The following is a 22,085-nucleotide window of genomic DNA, read 5'->3' as shown; positions in this document are numbered from 1 at the left end:
GCCTAGGCAACAGAAAGCATGGTAACAAGTAACAGTAGCAACAGTACCATAGGGGTGGCTCATATCCAAGGCTCCACCAAATTATCATTACTATAAAAGTGTCAAGTAACAAACAACTTAGACCCATATTTTCTATTTCAAAACAGTTTTGCATCAATCACATTGGTAAAATACCCAGTATTGCTGGGATGTTGTCAGGCCTTTACTCATGGAATGTTGGAGGTTAGGGACAATTGACAGGTCGACCATAAGCTCATTCCAGCCTGCTATAAATTATGCTTCCTCCTCTGGAAGAAATTAAACTGCTGCTCATGGTAAAAATTGCAATTTTGGTCAAGGCTGGACTATACAATCGGCCATAATTTGCTGTAGCAGGGCATCCAACGGCGTCTGCCATTAGTTAGACTTGCTCTTGCATGTTTAGGTTTTTACATTTTTTGCGTGGCAAGTTGTTGAAAGTGCAAGTTGATAATGTCATAGCGAGGGAAACGGAGCATCTGGGACCTGAGTGAACAGGACAAGCAACTGTGTATCTCCTTAACCAATCAAACTGAAGGATTGTGAAATAAACAGATGAGACTGAGAAGGAAGTGTAAATTAGAGAGGGTGAATTCAATGTCAAGTCAGGTATAGAAAGAGAAATAAAGAGGAAAAAAGACAGGATTAAGAGAGAAACAAAGGAAAAGTTAAAAAAAAAATTAACATTTTGAAATCTCCAACAATTAATATCTGAAGGAATGAGACTCCACATTTGTAATAGTTAACTTTCAGTGCCAGATGTTGATTGGCAATAATTAACACTTATCACATGTTAAAAAGGTACTTAGACTTAACTTTGTGGTGAATTTAGTTCGCCCCTACTGCGCAAATACTGCAAGTTCACACCGTTCAATGCATTTCAATGGTGAGGCAGACAGCAAGATGCTGTTTTCACAAAGCTAATGGCAGAGCGGTGCAATTTGGACAGGAACTTTTGGATATCCACGTTTAACCATGCATCTACCCTTGTCTGACGTTACTGTACCATTTGCGCATAAATAACGTTGAGCGCCATTAGCCTCACCATTATTTTACAGCAAATTCTGGCCCAATATGTTCAACAGATGTCAAATGGTTTAGGTTATACAGGCCAACTTTATTCAGCAAGTACAATTTCACCCGCTTTTTCAATAACCATGCTAAATGGAGAAGCAAGCATAAGATGTAGATTATGAAATAGATAGCACTTACCAGTGGCCCATACACAACCACCTAACATAGCAAGAGGCCAGAATTTAGGGCACTTCAAAATTAAATTCACGAGCAGAGACACAATCCATATTGCTGCACAAAGAATCCATTGGAAAAACATCCCTAAAAAGAAAATGTAATCAGATTTGTATTAACATCCTTATACAGTGAGGGCACTTATTTCTTGCCTCCTCCCAACCTCTACCTTCTATAGGCTTCAGCTCATTCAAAACTCTGCTGCACGTATCAATCCCGCACCAAGTCCCCCCCTATCCTTATTGACCAACACTGGCACACGGTCCCCTAATTTTAAAATTCTCATTCTCAGGTTTAAAACCTTTCATAGCCTCGCCACTTTTATCGTTGTAACCTCCACCATCCAACTCCTCCCACATGCTGAACACTCTACTTCTCTGCCTCCGGCCTCCTGTGCATGTCTACCGCCCTTTACCCCATCATTGGCAGCTATGTCTTAAGCCACCTAAAGCTCTGGAAGTCCCTCCTGAAAACCATCTACCTTTCCATCTTCTCCTCCTTCAAGATGCTCCTTAAAACCCACCTCTTTGACTAAGGTTTTGATCATCCCTCCTGACATCTCCTTCTTTGGTTCATGTCTATTTTCCGTGGAGTGCCTGGGGATGTTTTTCTACATTAAAGGTGCTATATAAATGCAAATTATCATTGTTGTTGTAAAGAAATTCTTGTACTATATGACAAAATAACGTTGTCACTGATCCTCTGGACTCTCTTCTTCAAATGTGTCTTATGTTAAGTGTCCATGAAATCTGTGCAGTGATTTTTTTTAATAAACTGCTGCTCAACTCATTCATTACACACCGTCACTGTGAACTTCCTTGCAACAGCTTCCATGTTTCCTGCACAACTGGAATAACTGCTATATGGGCTGTTGTAGAAATTAAACTGTAGTGGCCAGACATCGGATGAAATCATAGACCATAAAAGTAAAATAACTACTAAAAACAGAGAGAAAGGAATAATAAATACAAATAATTTAAACTGTTGATATATCAATGTATGTAGTATTCAAAACAAAATGAATGAATTAGAGGCAATAATTTGTCAAGAGGATTCGGATATAGTCGGGATGACTGAAATATGGCTACATAGAGAACAAGATTGGCAACTAAATATTGCCGGATATAACATATTTAGGAAGGAGGGAAGGTGGAGTAGCTGTACTAGTTAAAGATAAAATAATGGTGGTAGAAAAAAAGGATATAACTAGCAGCACGATAGATACAGAATCCATATGGATTGAGTTAAGAAGGGACCCATCACCCTAATAGGGGTATACTATAGACCACAAAATAGTGGAAGGGAATTGAAGGAAGAAATATGTAGGCAGGTCTATGAGGTGAGTAGCAGCCATAGAATAATAATCATGGGAAATTTCAACAGCCCCCAAATAAACTGGCAGGAAGTAGTAGTGAAAGGAGAAAAGGGAATCGAGTTTTTACAGTGTATACAGGACTCCTTTCTCACTCAGTACATAAGAAGTCCAACAAGAAAAGAATTACTGCTGGATCTTGTAATGGGTAATGAACCAGAACAGATAGGAGAAGAGTAGGAGAACATTTTAGTAGTAGTGATCGTAAGGTTCAAGATTAGGATAGAGAGTGACATAATTGGGACAAAGTCTAAGGTAATAGATTGGAAAAAAAGCAAATTATGAGGAAATGAGAGTAGAACTAAAGAAGGTAAACTGGGAGAAAATCTTGAAAAACAAAGAGACAGAAAAACAGTGGGAAATATTTAAAAGGGTAATCAATAGAGTTCAAGATAAATGTATTCCATTAAAGCCTAAAAACAAGCAAGCTAATTATGGGGCACCGTGGATGAATATAGCACTAAAGGGAAAAATTGAATTTAAAGAAAAAGACATACAAGAAGTACTTAGATACTAAAGGAGAGGGGGACAAAATGGAATACAAAGAAATTAAGAAAGGATTAAAAAAAACATCAGGAAGGCAAAGAGAAATTACAAAATTAAGTTATCAAGGAATATAAAAAAAAATGTGTTCTACAGACAAATAAATAACAAAAGGAAAATTAAAGTAGGGATAGGGCCACTAAAGGATGAGCAAGATAAACTCACAGGTAATGACAGGGAAATGGCAGAAGTATTGAATAACTTCTTCACCTTAGTTTTTGCTAAAGATAACAAAATAGACACTTCACTAGAGGATGAGTTTAAAAAGAATATTAATACAGTTGGGATAGAAAGGGAGAATATAACTGACAAACTATCAAAACTAAAAGAGGATAAAACCCCAGGTTCGGATGGTATGCACCCACGCATACTCAAGGAAACTAGGGAGGAGATAGCAGAGACACGAGTTAATATATACAAAAGTTCCATAGAAGAAGGAGGTGATGGAATACTCTCCATTTGCCTGAATGAGTGCAGCTCCAACACTCAAGAAGCTCGACACCATCCAGGACAAAGCAGCCTGCTTGATTGGCACCCCATCTACCACCTTAAACATTCACTCCCTCCAACACCAGCCCACCGTGGCTGCAGTGTGTACCATCTATAAGATGCACTCGCCAAGGCTTCTTCGACAGTACCTTCCAAACCTGCGACCTCTACCATCTAGAAGGACAAGGGCAGCAGTCACATGGGAACAGCATCATCTGCAAGTTCCCCTGTAAGTTGCACACCATCCTGACTTGGAAATATATCGCCGTTCCTTTATCGTCGCTGAGTCAAAATCCTGGAACTCCCTCCCTAACAGCACTGTGGGAGTACCTTCACCACACAGACTGCAGCGGTTCAAGAAGGCGGCTCACCACCATCTTCTCAAGGGCAATTAGGGATGGGCAATAAATGTTGGCCTTACCAGTGACGCCCACATCCCAGGAACAAATAAAAAAAATATTTTCACTTGTGGGAGAATCCAAAACTAGGGGTCATAAATACAAGATGGTTACTAGTCCAATAGGGAAATAAGGAGAAATGTATTTAATCAGAGAGTGGTTAGAATGTGGAACTCACTACCACAGCAAGTGGTTGAGGCAAATAGCTTAGATATTTTCAAAAGGAAACTAATCAAGCACGAGAGAGAAAAGGGAATAGAAAGATACACTGAAAGGCTGAGATGAGATGGATGGAATGGGAGGAGACTCGTGTTTAATATAAACACCAGCACAGACTAGTTGGGCCGAATGGCCTGTTTCTGTGCTGTATATTCTATGTAATTCTATGGCTACTAGCACAGGAACTCAAATAATGGTTTCACTTATATTCTGGCTGTGGCCACCTGAGAAAAAATCAGCACCATCCCTGTCTGTGCATGTGATATCAAACAACTGTTTACTCACTGGAGTTTAGAAGATTGAGAGGGGATCTCATCAAAACCTATAAAATTCTGTCAGGCCTGGACAGACTAGATGCAGGAAGGATGTTTCTCATGGCCGGGGAGTCCAGAACCAGGGGTCATAGTCTAAGGATAAGGGGTAAGCCATTTAGGACTGAAATGAGGAGGAATTTCTTCACCCAGAGAGTGGTGAACCTGTGGAATTCTCTGCCACAGAGGGCGGTGGAGGCCAGTTCATTAAATATATTCAAGAAAGAGTTGGATATATTTCTTCAGGCTAAAGGGATCAAGGGATATGGGGAGAAGGCAGGGACAGGGTACTGAATTTGGATGATCAGCCATGATCTCGTTGAATGGCAGAGCAGGCTCGAAGGGCTGAATGGCCTACTCGAATGGCCTACTCCTGCTCCTATCTTCTATGTTTCTATATACCATGTGTATGTACTTGTGTGTACCATGTAACCTTACATGTACAATGTCGCATTCTGTTATGTAAACACTGTAGGTGATAATTTTGTTTTCGATATTACAACTGTGACCAAGATCTGGGTCTTTATGAACCAACGAATATTGAGAAAACAAGGCTGCTGTGCAATTGTGTTTTGCAAACTCCATCTGATTTTCATAAAATCATATAAATTTCAGTTGAGAACGGCATTTAGACAACCCTGCCTTTACTAGCTTATTATGTAATAGAAATCTTTGCAATCTGGTGTTCTCCACATTTAATTTGATTAAAATATTGATTTTGAAGAAACACAAAATAGATATTGTATACACCAAAGTAATCATGGGATGCAGTGGTGAGAATACAATAGTTAGCTCACCTAGAGAGAAATATTAATTAATTCTTGCCCTGTTACACTAGATTTTGAACAGAGGCTGGGGAGACTTGTGCTCCAGAACTAGCTGCGCCCCTAGCCAAGCTGTTCCAGTACAGCTACAACACTGGCATCTACCCGGCAATGTGGAAAATTGCCCAAGTATGTCCTGTCTACAAAAAGCAGGACAAATCCGACCCGGCCAATTACCGTCCCATCAGTCTACTCTCAATCATCAGCAAAGTGATGGAAGGTGTCGTCGACAGTGCTATCAAGCGGCACTTAACTCAGCAATAACCTGCTAACTGACGCCCAGTTTGGGTTCCGCCAGGGCCACTCAGCTCCTGACCTCATTACAGCCTTGGTCCAAACATGGACAAAAGAGCTGAACTCAAGAGGTGAGGTGAGAGTGACTGCCCTTGACATCAAGGCAGCATTTGATCGAGTGTGGCATCAAGGAGCCCTAGCAAAACTGAAGTCAATGGGAATCAAGGGGAAAACTCTCCATTGGTTGGAATCATACCTAGCACAAAGGAAGTTGGCTGTGGTTGTCGGAGGTCATTCATCTCAATCACATGACATCACTGCAGGAGTTCCTCAGGGCAGTGTCCTAGGCCCAACCATCTTCAGCTGTTTCATCAATGACCTTCCCTCCATCATAAGGTCAGAAGTGGGGATGTTCGCTGATGATTGCACACTGTTCAGCACCATTCGAGACTCGTCAGATACTGACGCAGTCCGTGTCCATATGCAGCAAGACCTGGACAACATTCAGACTTGGGCTGACAAGTGACAAGTAACATTCGCACCACACAAGTGCCAGGCAATGACCATCTCCAACAAGCGAGACTCTAACCATCTCCCCTTGACATTCAATGGCATTACCATCGCTGAATCCCCCACTATCAACATCCTGGGGGTTACCATTGATCAGAAACTGAACTGGACCAGCCATATAAATACTGTGGCTACAAGAGCAGGCCAGAGGCTGGGAATTCTGCGGCGAGTGTCTCACCTCCTGACTCCCCAAAGCCTTTCCACCATCTACATGGCACAAGTCAGGAGTGTGATGGAATACTCTCCACTTGCATGGATGAGTGCAGCTCCAACAACACTCAAGAAGCTCGACACCATTCAGGATAAAGCAGCCTGCTTGATTGGCACTCCATCCACCACCTTCAACATTCACTCCCTCCACCACCGGCGCACTGTGGCTGCAGTGTGTACCATCTACAAGATGCACTGCAGCAACTCGCCAAAGCTCCTTCAACAGCACCTTCCAAACCCGCGACCTCTACCACTTAGAAGGACAAGGGCAGCAGACGCATGGGAACATCACCACCTACAAGTTCCCCTCCAAGCCACACACCATCCTGACTTGGACCTGTATCGCCGTTCCTTCACTGTCGCTGGGCCAAAATCCTGGAACTCCCTTCCTAACAGCATTGTGGGTGTACCTACACCATATGGACTGCAGCGGTTCAAGAAGGCGGCTCACCACCATCTTCTCAAGGGCAATTAGGGATGGGCACTAAATGCAGGCCTAGCCAGCGATGCCCACATCCCATCAATGAATTAAAAAAAAGATGTAGAAGGGAGATGGGAAGGGAAGAAGAGCTGAAGTCAAAAAGAGAAAGGTAGACAGACATTTTCTTTCCTCGTTCTAATTTGATTTATTTGTTTTAAGAAGTTGCCGTTTCAAAGCAAACAAAGCCTCTGAAAGTAGGTAGATGTAGTGTATTTGGATTTCCAAAAGGCATTCAACAAGATGCCACATAAAAGATAAGAGCTCATGGTGTTGGGGGTAATATTTTAGATTGGATAGAGGATTGATTAACCAACAGAAAGTCGGGATAAATGGGTCATTTTCAGGATGGCAATCTGTAACTAGTGGGGTGCCACAGGGATCAGTGCTGGGGCCTCAACTATTTTCAATCTATATTAATGACTTGGATGAAAGAAGCGAGTGTATTGTAGCTAAATTTGCAGATGATACAAAGATAGGTGGGAAATCAAGTTGTGAGGAGGACATAATGGGTGAACTTTGCCAGCCCTGGGGAGGCGGGTATGGAGACAAGACTGCCGGGAAAATGGCAGAAACTGGGAGCGGGTACTGAACCCGCTCCCAACCCGCCTTCGTGCCATCTTCCCGGGAGGCGGGTCCCTGACTTGCACAGGAACTCGTCTCCTCTAGGCGGGAAAGGGATTACAGCCAATTAACTGCCTGTTAACAGGTAGTTAACTGGCAGTTAAGAGGATTATCCCCATTTTACCCACACAAATGCGGGTTTCCCGACGGCTGTGAACCTCGCCAGGGTCAGTGAGGTGAGCAGTGGGTCTGCTGGGATGAGAGGGATCATGGGTGCAAATGTGGAGAGGTAAGTATGACAGGTGAGTGCAGAGTGTTAGAAAAAGTTTCCTTACCTTTGCTTCTTCCTGCAGGCTTCAACCCTTAGGGATCCAGAGGTGCTTCATCTCAACAACAGAGATGACAGAATGGCTGCTGCATTCTCCGATGCAGCAGCCATCTGATTTCTGCTAAGGAGAGGGGTTTGGTGAGTCTTCAGTACAAGGGCTCACCTTAGAACAGAGATTGTCAGTGTTTGACAGCTTCTACAGCAGTAGCCATCAGATTTTTTATTTACGGTAATCATCTGATGGCTTTTTAACATAAAACATCAAATTTCATCCAAGTGACTACCCTTGTGACTATTTGTGCAGTATCTTTCTCTTTCTTATGCGTGCTCCTACGTGGTGCTTCCCCTGTGGCTTCAGCAGATGTGGAGGCCCCTTGCTCACTTTCTTGCTGCTCCTGTCTCGACACCTTTGGCAGGCGTCCTCCGGGGTTGCGAACCTGTGAGGGCTCGCCAACCGTATGTTGCTCCTGCGGCTGTGCAGTGGTTGAGACGCCCATCTCAGTTGGGTGTGAACTCTGGTGGGGCTCTGACTGAGGGCTCTGTAGTGGCATGGAAGTGTGAGCACTTGGAGAGGAGCCCCCACTTCCTTGATGTCTGCCACCAACTTCCCTCTCATGGGTCAGGTCCCCCTCAGCGCTTGCAAGTGGCTTGAGAGCACCTTGCTGCATATCAGGGGGGCCATGGGGACCCGTATCTGCACTGGCAGTCCAGCTCAGAAGGACTTACATGAAGGTCTGGTTTCTCTGTTCAATAGATGACCATCGCTCCTCCAGAGATGTCATTCTATTCAGAACACTCACCATGTTTTCTGCACTCTGGCGACTTATCACCTCCATAGAGGTTGCCATCCTTTCCATGGTGATGCGTTCATGCGCCAATGACTCCACAAAGGCTCTGCTCATGTTGGCAATGGACTCCTCCATTCGCTCCACACTCGCAGCGACCCTGGAGACAAAACCTGCCAGAGACTCCTGCATCTGTTCCTGGAGTTCCAGCACCGCTGATCTTATGGATGGACCCAGAGGCAGAGGGTCGACATGCAGCTGAACTGAGCTGGCAGTGTCCTGCGCCCTCCGACTAGGACTCTCCACTGCTGTCCCTGTCTCCACAATCTGCTGATGCTCACTTGTGAGCTGTGATACACCAGGTGACAACACTACTCTATCTCGCGATGTTCCCTCTGAGTTGTGAGTGTCTGCGCTGGTGCTGGGTGCGCTGAATTCTGCTGACGCTGTGCCCTCAGAAGTTGCAGCTTCCTCGGAGGAGTCTTGAGGCTCATGCGCTTCCTCCTGGATAGTGGGGACAGGTGCTTGCGATGGTCCTGTGGGGGAGTAAAGGAAAGAGTCAGAGATGTGAGGCCAAGATTACACGCACATTGCATATTGCAGATGATCTGTTAGAGCTTCAGAATCATTATCAGCGACTCATGCAATGTCATTGAGAGAGATGGAAAACTATTGTCACCAGCTTGCTATGATGCGCCCATCTGTCCGTCCCCCACTTGGGAATTTTCCTCCACTCCCACGATCTCCAGGACCGCCTCCTCCCAGGTGGTGAGTTGGGCTACTGAGGGTGGCCCTCCTCCTGTCCTCGCTCTTTCCCTCTTATTGTGAGCTCTCTTTTCCTGTAATGAGGGAGACAAGTGGAGTTTGAGTGAGAATGAAAGAGTGAGTGTAGAGAATCTATAGCATAGATGCTTAGAAGGAGACAAAGATGGAGTGAGGTGGCAAGATCAAGGGCCCTCCCTGTGTGTTGTAAGTTGTAATTGCATCACAGTGATAGGGAGTGTGAGAGCAGCATAGTCGAATAGTTAGGTGAATGTGACCATAGAGAGAGGGGGGATGGGTAAGGGTGCATGGATAGCAGTGTCAAGTGGGATGTGGAGGAAGAGATTGCTAAAGGTGAGTGCTGGTGATGAAAGGCAATGGGGATCAGATTGAGGGTGATGGGAAATTCATACTCACTTTTCCAGTGCACAGAAGGTCATGAAATCTCTTCCTGCACTGAAGCCAGGTTCTGCGGGTTATTGACAAAGAGTTGACCTCCTCTGCCACCTGGATCCACACAGCCTTGGTTTGCTGGGGAGGCTTCTTCCTCCCTGAAGAAGGGAAGAGCGTCTCTTTATTTGCTCTTGCTCCCTCTACTAAAGCCTGCAGGGCAACATCATCAAAGCGGGGTGCAGACCTAGGTCTCTGGCTGGCCATTCTTCCTGCAGATGCCTCTAACATGCAAGGGCAAAAGCTTGGCAGTCTGCAGAAGAAGCAAGGCTTGTTGCAGACCTTAAATGCAGCAGCAATGATGACGTCATCGGAGGCGACTTTCAGACTGGAAAAACTCATTGGCCATGGGTTCCCACATGTTGGAATTCAATTGGCCAATTAAGTTAAAATGGCATAATTTTCCCACATCGATTTAGAATAGGGTGGCTAACATGAAATGCAGATTACACGACCCCAGCCCGCCCCAGTATCAAAAGAGAGGGACGATGCAGACATTGCAATTAGGGAGGAGGTGTGTGAAATGTTAGATGAAATAAACATCGTGAAAGAGGAAGTATTAAGGGGTTTAGCATCTTTGAAAGTGGATACATCCCTCGATGAAATGTATCCCAGATTGTTAAAAGAGAGGAAATAGCAGAGGCTCTGACCATCATTTTCCAACCCTCTCTGGCTACAGCTGTGGTGCCGGAGGACTGCTAACGTGGTACCGTTGTTTAAAGAAACACAGAAACATAGAAACATAGAAGATAGGAGCAGGAGTAGGCCATTCGGTCCCTCGAGCCTGCTCCGCCATTCAATGAGATCATGGCTGATCATCCAAACTCAGTACCCTGTCCCTGCCTTCTCCCCATATCCCTGCTGGAAGACTTGCATTTATATAGCGCCTTTCACGACCACCGGACGTCTCAAAGCGCTTTACAGCCAATGAAGTACTTTTTGAAGTGTAGTCACTGGAGTAGGACTTGAACCTACAACTTTCTGACTCAGAGGCAAGTGTGCTACCCACTGAGCCACAGCTGACACTCCCAAAAAGGGAGAAAGGGATAGACCGAGTAATTACAGGCCAGTCAGCCTAACCTCGGTGGTGGGAAAATTATTGGAAAAAATTCTGAGGGACAGGATAAATCTTCATTTAGACACGGATTAATCAGGGACAGTCAGCATGGATTTGTTAAGGGAGGGTCGTGTCTGACTAACTTGATTGAATTTTTTGAGAAGGTAACAAGGAGGGTTGATGAGGGTAGTGCGTTTGATGTAGTCTATATGAATTTTAGCAAGGCTAAGGTCCCACATGGCAGACTGGTCATGAAAGTAAAAGCCCATGGGATCCAAGGCAAAGTGGCAAGTTGGATCCAAAATTGGCTCAGAGGCAGGAAACAAAGGGTAATGGTCGAAGGGTGTTTTTGTGACTGGAAGGCTGTTTCCAGTGGGGTTCCGCAGGGCTCAGTACTGGGTCCTTTGCTTTTTGTGGTATAGATCAATGATTTGGACTTGAATGTAGGAAGTATGATTAAGAAGTTTGCAGATGATACAAAAATTGGCCATGTGGTTGATAATGAAGAAGAAAGCTGTAGACTGCAGGAAGATATCAATGGACTAGTCTGGTAGGCAGAACAGTGGCAAATGGAATTAAATCCGGAGAAGTGTGAGGTAATGCATTTGAGGAGGGCTAACAAGGCAAGGGAATACATAATAAATGGTAGGACACTGAGAAGTGCAGAGGATCAGAGGGACCTTGGAGTGCATGTCCACAGATCCCTGAAGGTAGCAGGACAGGTAGATAAGGTGGTTAAGAAGGCATATGGGATACTTGCCTTTATTAGCCAAGGCATAGAATATAAGAGCAGGAAGGTTATACTTGAACTGTATAAAACACTAGTTAGGCCGCAGCTAGAATACTGCGTGCCGTTCTGTTCACCACATTACAGGTGATTGCACCAGAGAGGGTGCAGAGGAGATTTACGAGGATGTTGACTGGGCTGGGGAATTTTAGCTATGAGGAAAGATTGGATAGGCTGGGGTTGTTTTCTTTGGAACAGAGGAGGCTGAGGGGAGATCAAATTGAGGTGTATAAAATTATGAGGGGCCTAGATAGAGTGGATAGGAAGGACTATTTCCCTTAGCAGAAGGATAAATAACCAGGGGGCATAGATTAAAGTAATTGGTCGGAGGTTAGAGGGGATTTGAGGAGAAATGTTTTCACCCAGAGGGTGGTGGGGGTCTGGAACTCACTGCCTGAAAGGGTGGTAGAGGCAGAAACCCTCATCACATTTAAAAAGTACTTGGATATGCACTTGAAGTGCCGTAACCTACAAGGCTATGGACCAAGAGCTGGAAAAGATGGGCCAAATGGCCTCCTTCTGTGCTGTAAATTTCTATGATTCTATGATTTAAAAATGTGCTTCAGCTATGTATTAACATGTGCAGAGTTTTGTGCATTTACTGCAGACTGGATTGGGGAAAAATCAAAATTAACAATAATGTGTGGATTCTTCAATGTTGTGATTATTTATGCTTCCAGGACGGTTTTCTAAATAATTTCTTTTCCTGCTAATGTTAACCAATTCATTTGTGAACAGATGGCATGCCATTCTGTACAAAGTACACTGCAAAATACAGTATAATGAACACAGTGCTGTACAATTACCATCGCCAGTATCAAATTTCTTCACAGGAACAAAATTGCTCCCAAAAAACACAACTGAAACAGCACAGGCAGTGAATCCGAGTGCCAAATGACTTCCATTCCTCATAGATGCTTGTCTTGAGCTGCTATGCTTTCCCACGATAACTGTGGACTGATCCCATGGATGAACAGCTGTGGTATTGGACCTTTTCCAGTCATCTGCAAAAAAAACGTAAATTCCATAGGATGATGAAATATATGCGGCATATCATTAGCTCTATACTCTGCAAGGCAAAGGGAACTGCAAATAAAATTTTCACTACATGACTATGGAGAATATCTTCCCAACAATTTCTTCAAACACCTCAACTATCATGTTGCAAAATACAGCTGGATTTTAGAGGTAGGTTACAAACAAAAAAATGATTTTTTTAAAATCCTAGATAATAATAATAATAATCAACTTTATTGTCATTGTTAGTGCACAAGTGCAGTACAACGAAATGTAGGCTTGCGGCTCCCGAGAGTGTACATTTAGATTAAGACATTTAAACATTCAACATTCATTTGTCTTGTAATACATTAACATAAACATAACCATAATAAAGTGCATTGGCAGATGTGCAGGCTTTAGAGTTTATTTGTGGAGTTCAGTAGGATGACAGCCCTGGGAAAGAAGCTGTTCCTAAATCTGGTCGTTCGGGTGCGAATGCATCTGTAGCGTCTCCCAGATGGCAGGAGGGCGAGCAGACTGTGGCTGGGGTGGGTAGGGTCTTTGATGATGGTCCGTGACCTCCGTAAACAGCGTTTCTGGTGTATGTGCTCTATGGTCGGTAGCCGGTAATGCGTTGGGCAGTTTTGACTACCCGCTGCAGGGCTTTCCGGTCATAGTAGCTACAGCTGCCATACCATACTGTGATACAGTTCGTCAGGATGCTCTCTATTGTGCAGCGGTAAATTGTGCAGCAGATGTACCTTCCGTTGAATCTACCCTGATCTTTCCCAATCCCCTCCCACATACAAAAGCAGCCACTTTCTTAAATTACACATTTACTTCACAGCAGAGAGTGGAATTTGGGTTCAAATTGCACTCTGTGCTAATATTCCAAGTTATACTTCAGGACTGATGAGTTGTGCAAGGTCATTTTTGTCCCACGATACACTTCCCTCTGTAGGTGCCATCAGAATAGATCAGCCAGCACCAGCTCAGTTTCTTATTTAAAAAAAATAAAAATAGGAAATTTTTTTAAAATAAAAATAAATTTAAAATACATTATGTTACAATTTGTTTAGAAAAGCTAGTTAGATCGTTTAAAATGCACTTCCATAACACTAGATAGGGAATTCAAATCCAAGCATGCTTAGGAGCACTGATTTTCAATTAGAACAAACTGACTCTCCAAAGGCTATGTTTAGAGGAAATCTGACGCAACCTGTACAATATTGAAGGAGTGTTGCACAGTCAGATGAGATGTTGAACCTCTCAGGTGATATAGAGAATTCCATGGCACTATTCAAAGCACCAGTGTCCTGCTCAATATTTATCCTTCAACCAAATTATCTGTTCATTTATTTAATTGCTGTCTGTGAGACCTTGCTGTGTGCAAATTGGCTGCCATGTTTCCTATATTACAACAGTGACTACATTTCAAAAGGACGCGACTGCTGCCAACAAACTGGAAGCGGACTGCGCCTGCGTGCTGCTGGTTCGTCATGGGAGCGGGGGGGTTCGTTAAAAAAAAAATTAAATGCCGGGAGGGAGCAGGCTGTGAGGAAAAATGCCGGGAGAGAGCGGGCTGTGAGGAAAAATGCCGGGAGAGAGCGGGCTGTGAGGAACAATGCCGGGAGAGAGCGGGCTGTGAGGAAAAATGCCGGGAGAGAGCGGGCTGTGAGGAAAAATGGTGGGAGAGAGCGAGCAGTGAGGAAAAATGGCGGGAGAGAGCAGGCTGTGAAGAAAAATGCCGGGAGTTTGCGGGCTGTGAGGAAAAATGCTGGGAGGTTGCAGGCTGTGAGGAAAAATGGTGGGAGAGAGCGGGCTGTGAGGAAAAATGCAGGGAGAGAGTGGGCTGTGAGGAAAAATGCCGGGAGAGAGCGGGCTGTGAGGAAAAATGCCGGGAGAGAGCGGGCTGTGAGGAAAAATACCGGGAGAGAGCGGGCTGTGAGGAAAAATGGTGGGAGAGAGCGGGCTGTGAGGAAAAATGGCGGGTGAGAGCGGGCTGTGAGGAAAAATGCTGGGAGGTTGCGGGCTGTGAGGAAAAACGCTGGGAGGTTGCAGGCTGTGAGGAAAAATGGTGGGAGAGAGCGGGCTGTGAGGAAAAATGCCGAGAGGGAGCGGGCTGCTTCAAAAATGCTCTGTGGGAAAAAAAAAGCTTCCGGTTCCAGATTAATGCGCAGTGCGCTTCTGCGCAGCATCCAGTCGTTGGCAGCAGTCACTCCGATTTCAAAAAGTACTTCATTGCTGTAAAGTGCTTTGGGACATCCTGAGGTTGTGAAATGCAAGCTCTTTTTTCTTTAACTTAAAGAAATAAAACAAAATAGAAAGGCTCTCAACTTGTTTTCAATTGTTAATGGCAAAACGACATTAGAACGCACTTATAGAGATATAGTGCTAATATCATTAAGGGGAAAAGTATTTCAAGATAAATTATAGTAAAAATAATTAAGATAAATATGTAAATGGGGTGCAAGAGCCCAATAAAAGAAAGTCTCTCATCAATCTGCAAAGGCTGATGAGAAGTAGACACTTGGGATGTAAATTATAAATCTGATATAAAATCATTATATTACTGAACTGACAAGTTAATGTTCACAGATGGGTACAATAGCATAGTGGTTATGTTACCGGACTAGTAATCCAGAGGCCAAGACTAATGATCCCAAGACTTGAGTTCAAATCCTGGGGAATTTAAATTCAGTTAATTAAATAAATCGGGAATAAAAAAGCTAGTATCAGTGACCATAAAATTACCAGATTGTCATAAAAACCCACCTGGTTCACTAACGCCCTTTAGGAAAGCAAATCTGCCTTCCTTACCCGGTCTGGCCTCCAGACCGACAGGCTGAAATGGCATAGCAAGCCACTTAGTTGTATCAAACCACTATGAAAAAAAATAGACGGACCACCTGGCATCGGACACGACAAAGGCACACCAAGCCCAGTCGACCCTGCAAAGTCCTCCTCACCAACATCTGGGAACTTGTGTCAAAATTGGGAGAGCTGTCCCACAAACTAGTCAAGTAACAGCCTGACATAGTCATACTCACAGAATCATACCTTTCAGCCAACGTCCCAGTCTCCTCCATCACCATCCCTGGGTATGTCCCACTGGCAGGACAGAGTTTGGTGTGGGGTGGGAGGGGAGACAAAGGCTTGAGATTGGACCTTGGTGGGAGGGGGGTGGAGGGTGTCAGATCCCGTAAGGGGGCTCAAGATTGGAGCTTGGGGAGGGGGTCACTGATTGCTGCAATAAGGAGCAGCTGCGAGGAGGCTGAAATAAAAAATCATTTTTGGCAGTTAACAAAACGTGCAAGTTCCAAAAGACATTCAGCACTCAAAAGGGTTAATCTGCGCCATTTAATTTCCTTGGTGGTCAGGGGAAGCACACCTTCTCTTCCTGGCCTCCAGGAGTGCTGTAAAAAGCAATAACCTGCTGGAGCAGGCAGCTCTCGCTGCTATTTTGCTGCCAGGTTTCCCGAGCCCTGGGAATTCCGTGCAGCAGCTGTTAAATTTAAGTCAGGCTTCCAACTGCACTTTGGGAGCCTGAGTTAAATATGCTAAGAACATAAGAATTAGGAGTAGGCCATACAGCCCCTCGAGCCTGCTCCGCCATTCAATGAGATCATGGCTGATCTTCGACCTCAACTCCACTTTCCCGCCCGATTCCGCTAGAGTCCAAAAATCTATCTGTCTCAGCCTTGAATATATTCAACGATTCAGTAGCCACAGCCTTTTGGGATAGAGAATTCCAAAGATTCACAACCCTCTAAATTCCTCCTCATCTCAGTCTTAAATGGCCGGAACCTTATCCTGAGACTAAGCCCCCTAGTTCTAGACTCTCCAGCCAGGGGAAACAACCTTTCAACATCTAGCCTGTCAATTCCCCTCAGAATCTTATATGTTTCAATGAGATCACCTCTCATTCTTCTAAACTCCAGAGTATAGGCCCAATCTACTCAATCTCTCCTAATAGGACAACCCTCTCGTACCTTTGTTGCACCGCCTCTAAGGCAAGTATATCCTTTCTCAGATAAGGAGACCAAAACTGTGCACAGTACTCCAGGTGTGGTCTCACCAAAGCCCAAAACAACTGTAGCAAGGCTTCCTTATTCTTGTACTTCCCCCTAGCTAGCAATAAAGGCCAACATGCCATTTGCCTTCCTAACTGTTTGCTGTACCTGCCTGCTAACTTTCTGTGTTTCCTGTACGAGGACACCCAAATCTCTCTGAACACCAACATTTAATAGTTTCTCAGCATTTAAAAAATATTCTGTTTTTCTATTCTTCCTACCAAAGTGAATAACCTCACATTTCCCCACATTATACTCCATCTGCCACCTTATTACCAACTTACTTAACCTGCCTATATCCCTTTGCAAGCACTTTGGCTGGCTACGATTTTGCCAGCGCTCAGCAGACAGGATGGGTGGCGGGACAGCTATGCAATTTTAAATGATTGACAGCGGGTCGGGAACCCGCTGTCAAAACGCGCACACCTGTATTTCCCGATGTCGGGTCTGCCAGCGCTGAGCAGACCCGACAGGCAGCGATGGGGAACCCAATTTAAATCATTAGTGACTTATTTACAGCCATTTAACAATGCTTTTTCCCCAGCTTTTTGAATTTGACAGATCACCCACCAGTTTCCCGCTGTGCCTAGACCTCATCTGTGAAGCTGAGGCAGGAGGTCAGTGACCATTGAATCAGTTGATGAGTTGACAGCTTCAGATGTCAAGTCAAAGTTCCCAGCTGATTGAGAAATGTTCCCTTAACCACTAGCTTCTCTAAACTGCATTTCCACTACAGATTCAGAATGCTGCAAGTCTTTACACACGTCTCCATCCAGTCTGACCTCAATACCTCTCCCACCGTTGACAGATCGCTTCTGTCATCTGTACTTCACTTGCCATCTATTCCATCAGCATGGGTGTGCTGTATACTCTCTCACCTTGGTCCTCAGAATCTGACCATGATCAGCCCCAACACAAGCATCACCAGCAACAACACCAACCTTCTCCGCAATCACCCAATGCTGCACAGGACAGGGGGCATCAGCAACCGACCACATTGCTGCCTGGGACGCCAGGGATGGCCTCACCATGGCCACATTTACTTCACTTGATGCTGCACACCCTGGCTGCCACATGATGCGCCAGGTTGGCACCACCCCACACCAACAACATAAAGCATCCCTACAATGCCCAAGCCGTTCCTTTCACACTCATCAGCATAGCGAGGGGTGCCGTTATGTCTCATCATTCACTGCAACTCACTAAGCCACTTCCAAAGGTGCACACAAATCTGTCCAAGAAAGCAAACTGTTGAAAATAAAGATTTCAATATTTGATAGCACATTAACAGAAACCTCACATGAACATTGGCTAAAACACACAAGTGCCTACCAATGTACGTTGTTAGTTGGTATGATTGGACTAGGATGAGGGTGAGTGTGAGCGGTGGCTAGTGAGATGGGGAAGTGATAATGTAGATAGAGAGGGATAGGTGGAGGTGCAAGGTAAGTTGGTGTGAGTAAGGATGTGCAGGGGTAGGGTAGGGAAGACAGCGTGATGGGGATATGATGAGTCGCACAGCAGGATGAGGTTGAGTGTGGCTTTGTACTAATATTTCGTCATCTACTGAGATCATTGAAAGGTTTGCGCCACTGCAGCCTGGTCCTACTGACGACATTCCTGCTTGTGACCTCCTGTGCAATGTGCAACCAGGTTGCATTGGTCTCCTGGGGAGGACTCTTCCACCCAAGGGAAGAGGACCTCCCTGCATGCTGTGACTCCCTCCATAAGCATATGGAGGGGGTCATTAGAATGCCTAGGTGCAGCCGTGCATCTCTGTGCAGTGCTTGTCAGTGTTTGCAGCACGTCAATACTGTAAAACACTGACAGCACAAATGTCAAAATCAATTTGCGCATGGTCCCTTTAAGGAAACCGGCTGATGACGCGTCATCAAATCTGCTTCCTTCAATTGGCCGGGAATCTCGCTGAGCGGGCTTAAAAAGCCCAATAAGGGAAAGTCATGTCGGAGGCCGAGATGGAGACTCGGAGCGGGGCCATGACCCGCCACGGACCCGCTGAGGTAGGGAAAATCGCGCTAGCTTTGCATCATCAGCAAACTTGGATACATTACACTCAGTCCCCTCATCTAAGTCATTAATATAAAGTGTAAGTAGCTGTAGGCCAAGCACTGATTCTTGCAGCACCCCACTAGTTACAGCCTACAAAACTGAAAATGACCCGTTTATCACTACTCTCTATTTCCTGTCTGTTAACTAATCCGCTATCCATGCTAATATATTACCCCCAACCCCAAGAGCCCTTGTCTCGCATAACAACCTTTTATGTGACACCTTAGCGAATGCCTTTTGGAAATCCAAGTATACTACATCCACTGGCTCCCCTTTATCTACCCTGCTAGTTACATCTTCAAAAAACTCTAATAAATTTGTTGAATACAATTTCCCTTTCATAAAACCATGTTGACTGCCTAATCGTATTATGAGTTTCTAAGTGCCCTGTTACCGCTTCCTTAATAATGGATTCCAGCATTTTCCTGACAACTGATGTCAGGTAACTGGCCTGTAGTTCCCTGTTTTCTCTCTTCCCTCCTTTCTTGAATAGTGGGGTTACGTTGGCTACCTTCCAATCCGCCGGGACTGTTCTAGAATCTAGGGAATTTTAGAAGATCACAACAAATGCATCCACTACCTCTGCAGCCACCCCTTTTAGAACTCTAGGATGTAGGCCATCAGTTCCAGGGGATTTGTCGGATTTTAGTCCCAGTAGTTTCTCAAGTACTTTTTCTCTACTGATCTTTATTACTTTAAATTCCTCACTCTCATTAGCGCTTTGGTTCTCCACTATTTTTGGTATGCTTTTTGTGTCTTCTACTGTGAAGACAGATACAAAATACTTGTTTAAAGTCTCTGCCATTTCCTTATTCCCCATTATAATTTCCTTGGATCTGGACTGGAGGCGACGGAGGTTGAACAGTTTCCCGTTTGTTCTGTAAATTAGCTCCACTCCAGTGGGGAGCTTACTGAGGGTGAGATAGAGCATTGCAGCAAGGAAGATCGAGAAGAGCGTTGGTGCGGTGACACAGATTGACCCCGGTTCGTACGTCAATTCGGAGGTCGAACTCCAAACCATCGTCAACACCTTCACCAAAGCGTACGAGGGCATAAGCCTTACGCTAAACATCCGTAAGACAAAAGTCTTCTACCAACCTGCCCCCACCACACAGTACTGCCCCCCAATTATCAAAATCCACGACAAGGCCTTGGACAACGTGGACCACTTTCCATACATCGGGAGCCTACTGTCAACAAGGGCAGATGTTGACGACGAAGTCCAACACCGCCTTCAGTGTGCCAGTGCAGCCTTTGGTCGCCTGAGGAAGAGAGTGTTTGAAGACCAGGACCTCAAACCCGGGACTAAGCTCATGGTCTACAGAGCAGCAGTGATACCCGCCCTGCTGTATGCCTCAGAGACATGGACCATGTACAGCAGACACCTCAAAGCACTGGAGAGGTACCATCAACGCTGCCTCCGCAAGGTCCTGCAAATCCGTTGGCAAGATAGGCGCACCAACGTCAGTGTTCTTGCTCAGGCCAACATCCCCAGCATCGAAGCTTTGACCATGCTCAATCAGCTCCGATGGACCGGTCACATTGTTCGCATGCCCGATACGAGACTCCCAAAACAATCGCTCTACTCGGAGCTCCGGCACGGCAAGAGAGCCCTAGGTGGGCAGAGGAAATGCTTCAAGGACACCCTGAAAGCCTCCTTGAAAAAGTGTAACATCCCCACTGACACCTGGGAATCCCTGGCCCAAGACCGCACAAAGTGGAGGAGAAGCATCCGGGAAGGCGCCGAACACCTCGAGTCTCTTCGCCGGGAGCAAGCGGAAGCCAAGCGCAGGCAGCGCAAGGAGCGCAAGCACCCCACCCACCCGCCCCTTCAACCACCGTCTGCCCCACCTGTGACAGGGACTGTTGGTCCCGCATTGGACTCATCAGTCACCTGAGAACTCATTTTTAATGTGGAAGCAAGTCATCCTCGGTTCCGAGGGACTGCCTAAGAGATATAATTGCAGCAATACTTCCTTACTCTTATTCTCCAACCCCCTTGCAATAAAGACTAAAATATCATTTGCCTTCCTAATTGCTTGCTGTATCTGCATATTAACTTTCTGTGATTCATGTACAAGGACACCCAAATCCCTCTGAATCCCAACATTTACTAGTCTCTCACCTTTTAAAATATATTTTGCATTTCTATTCTTCCCACCAAAGTGGGTAATTACACACTTCCCTGCATTATACTCCTCTGTCAACTTCTTGCCCAATCACTTAACCGGTCTATATGCCTTTCCAGCCTCTTTACGTCCTCCTCACCACTTACTTTCCCAACTAGCTTTGTATCGTCAGCAAACTTGGATACATTACCCTCGGTCCCCTTATCTAAGTCATTGTTATAGATCGTAAATAGCTGAGGTCCAAGCTTGCGGCACTCCACTAATTGCACCCTGTCATCCTAAAAATGACCCATTTATTCTCTCTGTTTTCTGTCCGTTAACCAATCCTAAATCCGTGCTAATATACTGCCCCCAATACCAGGGCCGTGTGTGGGAGGGAGGACGCGATCACAGAAGTAGAAGACACTGGCCAAGCAGTCTGCTTTTTGGACCAGCACCAGGCTGGGGATGGAGCCTGGGCCCTTCCTGCTTTGTGTGGCCCACCACCAGGCTGGGGATGGAACCTGGGCTCCTCCCACCCCGTGTGGCCCACCACCAGGCTGGGGATGGAACCTGGGCCTCTCCCACCCCGTGTGGCCCAGCACCAGGCTGGGTATGGAACCTGGGCCTCTCCCACCCCGTGTGGCCCAGCACCATGTCGGGGATGCAGCCTGGGCCTCTCACACCCCATGTGGCCCGGCACCAGGCTGGGGATGGAACCTGGGCTCCTCCTGCTCTGTGTGGCTCAGTACGAGGCTGGGGATGGTACCTGGGCTCCTCCTGCTCTGTGTGACTCAGTACCAGGCTGGGGATGGAACCTGGGCTCCTCCTGCTCTGTGTGACTCAGTACGAGGCTGGGGATGGAACCTGGGCTCCTCCTGCTCTGTGTGGCTCAGTACGAGGCTGGGGATGGTACCTGGGCTCCTCCTGCTCTGTGTGACTCAGTACCAGGCTGGGGATGGAACCTGGGCTCCTCCTGCTCTGTGTGACTCAGTACGAGGCTGGGGATGGAACCTGGGCTCCTCCTGCTCTGTGTGGCCCAGTACGAGACTGGGGATGGAACCTGGGCTCCTCCTGCTGTGTGTGGCCCAGTACAAGGCTGGGGATGGAACCTGGGCTCCTCCTGCTCTGTGTGGCTCAGTACGAGGCTGGGGATGGAACCTGGGCTCCTCCTGCTCTGTGTGGCTC

General features: G+C 45.8%; 1 protein-coding gene across 3 annotated transcripts in view; it reads right to left on the bottom strand.

The window, feature by feature from the left end:
* The window catches only part of tmem144b (transmembrane protein 144b), a 175,608-nt gene that overhangs the window by 142,259 nt on the left and 11,264 nt on the right, over positions 1-22,085 (bottom strand). For all 3 annotated transcript variants that reach the window (XM_086010619.1, XM_086010601.1, XM_086010610.1), the window contains exons 3-4: positions 12,454-12,651; positions 1,231-1,353 (exon numbers count right to left, since the gene is read on the bottom strand). In XM_086010619.1, the coding sequence (XP_085866745.1) occupies positions 1,231-1,353; positions 12,454-12,651 (321 nt within the window). The remainder of the gene's footprint in view (positions 1-1,230; positions 1,354-12,453; positions 12,652-22,085) is intronic.

Source organism: Somniosus microcephalus, chromosome 2 (genome assembly GCF_052327205.1).
Source record: "Somniosus microcephalus isolate GS21.2 chromosome 2, FLI_Smic_1.0, whole genome shotgun sequence".
NCBI lineage: Eukaryota > Metazoa > Chordata > Chondrichthyes > Squaliformes > Somniosidae > Somniosus > Somniosus microcephalus.
This window is presented reverse-complemented; position numbering and strand designations above follow the sequence as displayed.